This window comes from Mus caroli, chromosome 11 (genome assembly GCF_900094665.2).
Source record: "Mus caroli chromosome 11, CAROLI_EIJ_v1.1, whole genome shotgun sequence".
Lineage (NCBI taxonomy): Eukaryota > Metazoa > Chordata > Mammalia > Rodentia > Muridae > Mus > Mus caroli.
The window spans coordinates 115,342,347-115,349,637 of NC_034580.1; the positions used below are offsets into that span (position 1 = coordinate 115,342,347).

The following is a 7,291-nucleotide window of genomic DNA, read 5'->3' on the forward strand; positions in this document are numbered from 1 at the left end:
ACTCATGTACATAAAAACTAATTAATATTTAAAAAAAATTCTAGGCCAGGCGTGGTGGCACATGCCTTTAATCCCAGCACTTGGGAGGCAGAGGCAGGTGGATTTCTGAGTTCAAGGCCAGCCTGGTCTACAGAGTGAGTTCCAGGACAGCCAAGGCTACACAGAGAACCCTGTCTCGAAAAAACAAAAAACAAAAAAATAAATAAATAAATAAATAAATAAATAAATAAATGTCTGGGTTAGCCCTGTAGATGGCTGAGCAGGTACACCTGACCATCTGAGTGTAATTCTCCAGGCTCTCTCCATGAGGGAAGAGAGAACCAGCGGTCACAGATCACCTTCTGAATCCACACATGTGCACATGGGTGCACACATACAAATACATACACTCACATGAGTATAATTAAATTAACATAAAAGCCAGGTTGAGATTATGTTTTGTTTATAAATGACTAGATGACAACAGCTAAGTTATAGAAGATTCCAGTGACTTTGTTCTTCACAGGGCTATGGCGGTCTGTACATATTGATGATCTCCGCAGATCAACAATTATGGCTTCAGATGTCACCAAACTGCAGAATGTCACCATCAGCCAGTTGTTCAAGCCAGAGGACAAACCTGAGGGTGAGTGACAAGACAGTCACCTGGGAACATGGTGTAGGTGACAGGAGGGAAATGAATGCCAGCTGCAGTGCTGGATGCACAGCCACTCTGCTGTCCCAGCCCCTGACCCTCAGCAGAGTGCAGCAGTGCTGGAGCTACCTGAGATGCCACAGCATGCCAGGCTACAGTATGATTCCTCTGCCGGCTTTTAGAGCCCAGGCTAGGGGATGCCTGAGCCTGGAGCTGGAGCTGATCTACAAGACATGTGTTCAGTAGAGCCATCTCTACAGATAGGGACAAGAAGCCTGGCAAGTCCCACTCTGGGTATAAACTCAGACAGTTTGATCCTGCATGCTGACTTGAACATGTCTGCCTTGCCTTTTGTCTAGCAGAGGAGGAGATGGAGATAGAGACAAACCAGTCAGAGGAAGTGGCAGAGGAACAAATGGAAGTAGAAGATTCAGAGGAGATGAAAAAGGCCTCTGACCCAGGAGGCTGTGATGTGAGTCCAGCTTTTGCCATTAGCTAAGGGAGACACTTGAGCTGCATTTTTGACCTCTTGCCTGGGAGTTAAGTGGACTCCTGTATTTATGATTGGGGGGAAGAGACAGTGGGGTTAATCTGAGCCCTTTTCTCCTTCCACATTGGATGTGTAAGGGAATCAACCCCTCTTAAGTTACCCTGTATCCTTGCTTCACTTGCTGAAGCCAGCCATCAGGAGCTATGGCTGGTGGGGTTTACTGTAACTTTTGCCAACTTTAACCACCACCCAGGGCCACATGATTGCTCACACTAAACCACCATCTTGTGTGGGTGCCCTGGCCTTTGTCCAGACTGGAATTGGCACAGTAGAAGTCTTGTTTTCTTCCTCAGTGTTCACAGTTCCTAGATACCACCAGACTGGTGCAGAGCTGTGTGCAGGGTGCTGTGGGGATGCTCAGAGACCAGAATGAGAGCTGTGCGCGCAACATGAGAAGAGTCACCATTCTTCTTGACCTCTTAAATGAAGATAACACACGCAATGGTAAGCACTGTGCTCCAAGTGCTAAGTCATCTACCTAATGTGGAGAGGGTGCCCTTCCAGGCTTCTTGGGCTTGACAGAAGCAGCAATTGGAATCCATGGTAATCTGTCAGGTTCTTTTATAGAACTTGCCTGGCCAAAGGGTGAGCAGTTTCCTCTTGGGTAAGTTGTGTCAAGAACTATGATGGGCTGACAAAACAGGCCCTGTCTTCACAGCTTCTTTTTTGCGGGAATCTAAGATGCGTCTCCATGTTCTTCTAAACAAGCAAGAAGAGAACCAGGTCCGCAGTTTAAAGGAGTGGGTCACCAGGGAGGCTGCGAATCAGGATGCCCTGCAGGAGGCAGGCACCTTCAGGTACAAGGGTAAAAGAAGCAAGAAGTATGGAGGCCTTTGCACGATGCCATTGGTGTACTCCTCCTGGTGTGACTCTTAGTGACATCCTCCTGCTAGTGTGATTCTTAGAGATGTACTCCTGGTGGTATTAATTACTGTTTGTGATGGGCTCCTGTTGGTGGGACTCATCTTGCTGGTATGACTCTTAGTGATATATTCCTGCTGGTGTGACTCTTAGTGATGTACTTTAGCTGGTATGAATCCTCTATCAAGGATAAGTGCCCAGGTGTTTCTTCCTATAGTCCTGAGCAAATCTGAGATGTAACTTGCCTCCTGAAGCCTTAAGTGAACCTGGATCATGGCTATGTGGTTCATTGCTGGTCTCTTATTTAAATTTTTTCTGTAATAAAAATATTCAGAGAAACCCCAAGCTCATCTATCTATTCCTGTGGGATGTGAGTGTTTGTCAATATGTCATAAGACATAGAAAGTGATGCTCTCAGAGGCTGTGACCCTGAACTGACAATGACACCTATTGCTTAAGGTAACACCAGGAGAGTACTTTATTGTCTATGGTTCTTTTTCTACAAAACTGACTATTTCCTCTGGTCTTGTGAGAAGCTTTGAAGAGCCTGTGTGGGAGGGCTGAAGTACCACAGGTCTCTGGAGGACCTTAGCCCCCCACGCCCTCAGACTGTGTCTTCATTTCTATACTATCAACAGGGATTCCATCTGGGAGGCAGATCTGTATTGGCCTTTGACTCTGTTGATTGGGGATGACTGATGTTTTTGCACTGGAAGCTGGTGGTGCTGGCTCCTCTCTGTGGGACTTTTCTGTTTCATTTATCTCATTATCTTCTTTCTTGCTTCTTTCCATTTTTTGAAGGGATCTGTAAGACCTGATATCAAATCCAGTTGTATTTCTGCTTCTGGCTGTTCCTTATCTTGCTAATATGTTTAAAATCCATAAATTCCATCTCCTTTTTCTTCACCCCTTTGATCTGGACTTTGGTCTTTGGGATTCGGAGTCAAGTTGGTAGCCTGGCTTCTCAGTGCAGTGTTCATCTCTGTAGCTTTGCCAGTGGCTGCCTCTCACTCTGGTCACTAGAGTGTCCCAGGAACAGCTTACAACTGCCCTACTTTAACATGTTTATATGTCTTCTGGATGGCAGGCCTTGGAGCCCGTCTGTCTGTCTTGTGCTGGTTGGCTTGAGCTCACCACCACCCTGAGTTTTGAGTCTCTTTGTTTATCTAAGTCTGCAGTCTGTTGGCAGTGAGGTTTTCCTAGCCTCAGCTCACTTGTTCCCAGCTTGTTTCCAGCTTTCGCCTCACACCTTGGTCCTTCTCTCTTCTTGTCACTCTTGGGTATGCTTAAGCCAAGGAATGGCTTTGTCCATTGAGGCGTCTGTTTTCTTTCTCAGTAGATACATCTCTTCAATTCAAATTCTCTAGATTAGATACTAACACTAGATACCAATCTCCAAGGTTACTTAATAATTCTTTTATTTTATTACAGTTTTATAGTCAATTATAGGCTTAGTTATTCTGTATGTGCATCTCCTTGTCATGGGGCTAGAGGATGAACTCAGGCCCTGGCTTTGCTAATGTGCTGCTCTCCCACTGCCTCCCATGCCAGCTCCAAGCACATCAGCAGCAAATGTTGTTAATTCACACAGTGACGGTGGCAATCTCAAGCACACATGTGCAGAGCACAGATGCCTCAGAGGAGGCGCTTCCTGACTGACCTGACCTGGAGAAAGCCGACTTTGGGTTTTTGTTTTGTTGCTAGCTACAGAAAGTCTTTTTCTCAGTGAGGCTGGGCATTGTTTTCATTAATTGTAGAAATGGATGGCTGGTTTTGGAAACAGCTATATATAAAAATAAGCTGTTGCCTTCGGCTTGCTGACGCTTATTTCGTCACAGCTGTGAGACTAGGTCCCCCCTAGCTCTACCTCTAATCTCCCGTGGTCCTGTTTGTAACCCTCTTTCCCCAGCACCCCTTCTTCTGTTTTTAATTTAAAAAAAACCCTAATTTTATGTTTGAGTGTTTTGCATGCGTGTGCAGCTCCCTTAGAACTAGAGTTACAGGTAGTTGTGAGCTGCCCTGTGTGCTGACTCAAGTCAGGTTCTCTGGAAGAGTAGCGCATGCTGTTAACCACTGAGCTATCTCTCCAGTTGCTTTCCCCATTCTTGAAAATGTTGGAAAGCTCTTGCTCTGGCTTTCATGTGGGGACCTCAGGAAGGGAATGTGGAGGCAGCCATGCATGTCATTGTTACCCTAACCACAGGGGGTTCCCTCTGTCCCTGTTGCAGGCATACCCTTTGGAAGCGGGTCCAAGATGTGGTCACCCCCATCCTGGCGAGCATGATAGCTCACATTGATAGAGATGGCAACCTGGAGCTACTGGCCCAGCCAGATTCACCGGCCTGGGCTCAAGATCTTTGGATGTTTATTTACAGTGATGTTAAGTTCCTGAACATCTCTCTTGTGTTGAATAACACAAGGTAAGTGACTGCCTTGCTTATAAGTGAAGGTCACTTATAAGTGCTTAACAAAGCAGCTCCTTATTCTCTCCCCAAGTTACTGAGATGCAGGTACTGTCCATAGGGTACCAGGTGCAGCTTGGAGGGTCATAGCAGTAGACAGTGCTCATCAAACCCCTAAGAGGTCTTTGGTCACTCTCTACTTTCCTATTTGCCTACTTTGAGAGCACACGTGATGGTTTAGGACATTAGGGTCTATTGTGCCAAGATGCTGAGCTTGGCAGAGTATGTGCTTCGCCTGCCTTCCTGTGTTAGTCTCCATCCAGGACCTGACCTTGTGGGGCTCCAGGACACAGGCTACTAAGTTGTACATAAAAGAGTCGGATACAGAAAAGTGTATAGTTGCAACATGTGTGGGTACCTATACAGCCTAGAAGAGGGTGTCAGTTCCCCTAGAACTAGAGTTATAAGCAGTTGTGAGCAACCCAGTGTGGGTGTCAGGAACAGAACTCTAGTCCTCTGCAAGAGCAGTAAGCACTCACAATTGCCAAACCATCTCTCCAGCTCTTGGCTAAATGGCTGATGGAAGTGCGTATTTAAGTAGCAGAGTGCAGTTGATGTTCAGACAAGACTTTAAGCTTATGGTCAGACCCCTGTGCATAGGGGCAGTCAGAGAAGGGGACGGGCAGAATGGGCACAGAAGGCCTGGTTCTGCCATAGAAAATTGGCATACCTTACTCGTCTCCTGCTTCCACTTTTTCTTTTGTCTCTAGATAGGGGTTTTCCTTGAGTTCCTTTATAGCAGGATCCCTGACCTAGAAACCCCTTGCTACCCACATGATCTACAATATCGTGTATTTAATTTTTTTCTTTTTTTAAAAAGATTTATTTATTTATTAAATGTGAGTACACTGTCTTCAGACACACCAGAAGAGGGATCAGATCCCATTACAGACGGTTGTGAGCCACCATGTGGTTGCTGGGAATTGTACTCAGGACCTCTGGAAGAGCAGTCACTGCTCTTAACCACTAAGCCATCTCTCCAGACCTGTATTTAATTTTTTAAGTTTTATTTTTATTTATTTATTTATTTTTTTTTGGTTTTTCGAGACAGGGTTTCTCTGTGTAGCCCTGGCTGTCCTGGCACTCACTTTGTAGACCAGGCTGGCCTCGAACTCAGAAATCCGCCTGCCTCTGCCTCCCGAGTGCTGGGATTAAAGGCGTGCGCCACCACGCCCGGCTAAGTTTTATTTTTAAAATGTATTAATTTTATGTGCATATGCACATAAGTGCACATGCATGAAGAGGCTCTTTTCCGTCATCATCCACACCTTCCCTTAAAGGTGAGCGTGTGGTTTATGTAGCTGTTTACAGAGGTAAGAACAATCCTTGGAGCTGGAGCTACATGTGGTATGAGTGCTAGGAACTGAACTCAGGCTTTCTGAGAGAGGAGAATATGCTCTGAACATCTGAGCCATCTCTTCTACTCCCCGCCTTATTTTCTGAGAGCAATTCTCTCATCTGAAGCTTACCTATTGGCTGGACAGCCAAGACTAGGGATTATCCCTCATCTGCTTTTGCAGCACTGGGATTTCAAGTGTGTGCAACTGCACATATTTTTTCAAAAGGGGGTGCTAGGAATCCAAACTCAAGTGGGTCCTCCTGCTTGCACAGCATGACTTGATAACCATCTCCCATGCCTCCCCTGCTACCTCCGTGTATCTATCCTTGTTCCCTTGCTGTACTGAAATGCTGCCTAGTATATCATCCACATAGGCAAGTGCTCCAGTACAGAGCCATCCCCAGCACAGCCTCCCCACCCCCACTGTGTCAGCAGCCACAGTCAAGCTCCATCTCACCAGCTGTACTCTCCTTTGCCTTGTTGCAGGTCCAACAGTGAGATGTCCTTCATCCTGGTGCAGAGCCACATGAACCTGCTCAAGGATGCCTACAATGCTGTCCCTTTCAGCTGGAGGATCAGGGACTACCTGGAGGAGCTCTGGGTGCAGGCTCAGTATATCACAGACACTGAGGGTAAGGCTACCCAATGGTCACCTCAAGGCACTACAGATGAATTAACCTGTTCAAGGCAGGACAATTTTGGAGGTTTTAGGTCTCCAGTATACCATTCTTCCACAATACGGCCCAGTGAGTCAAGGGACCTGCTGTCAATCCTGATAACCTGAGTTCAATCCTCAGGACCTATGTAGTGGGAGAGAACTGATTGGACAAGTTGTCCTGTCATGTGCTGTGGCACTTGAGTGCATGTGTAAAGTGGTTTGGGCGGGAGGCAGGGGCGGGGTGGGGGTGGGAAGTGTTCGTGTGTGTGTGTGTGTGTGTTTGTGTGTGTGTGTGTGTTTTACAAACAATAACCAATTTTCTTAACTCCCTACCAGCCCTCCTTCCAGTTTCCAGCCCAGCCCCTTCAAAGGTTTCTCCCAACTGTTCCTCCCTCTGTTCCCCAATAGTCTGCTTAACACTCCCTTCTCCCAGTTCTCCCAGTACCAGCAGCTCCAAACTACAACTGTTGTAGCTTATCTGCTCAGCTCAGCCTCTCCTAGCTCATCTGTCTCCTAACAATGTCTTCTGTACCAACTGCCTTCTCCTCTGCGAGCCCCTCATCCCCTTTACTCTGCCTCAGCTGGCTTTTAAAAGCCTATCCTGTTCCCAGAAATCTAAGAGGCAACCAACACTGATGATCTTAGGGACAAGCTGTTCTAATAGCTAAAAATTCTTAAAGGGCTAGTTGACCAGCAACTGGGGATGTTTTAAAGGGCCAGATGCACAAAATAAATCATACTACATGCATGTGATAAGGTAGCTTTTTTTTTTTTTTTTTTTGGTTTT

General features: G+C 46.3%; 1 protein-coding gene across 6 annotated transcripts in view; it reads left to right on the forward strand.

Annotated features, from left to right (window-relative positions):
• Rnf213 (ring finger protein 213) overlaps positions 1-7,291 on the forward strand; it is a 103,213-nt gene that overhangs the window by 59,203 nt on the left and 36,719 nt on the right. For 4 of the 6 annotated variants that reach the window (XM_029483690.1, XM_029483686.1, XM_021176343.2 and 1 more), the window contains 6 exons: positions 506-625; positions 994-1,106; positions 1,478-1,628; positions 1,843-1,981; positions 4,274-4,465; positions 6,333-6,478. In XM_029483690.1, the coding sequence (XP_029339550.1) occupies positions 506-625; positions 994-1,106; positions 1,478-1,628; positions 1,843-1,981; positions 4,274-4,465; positions 6,333-6,478 (861 nt within the window). The remainder of the gene's footprint in view (positions 1-505; positions 626-993; positions 1,107-1,477; positions 1,629-1,842; positions 1,982-4,273; positions 4,466-6,332; positions 6,479-7,291) is intronic. The other 2 variants (XM_029483687.1, XM_029483689.1) reach the window with 1 other exon arrangement.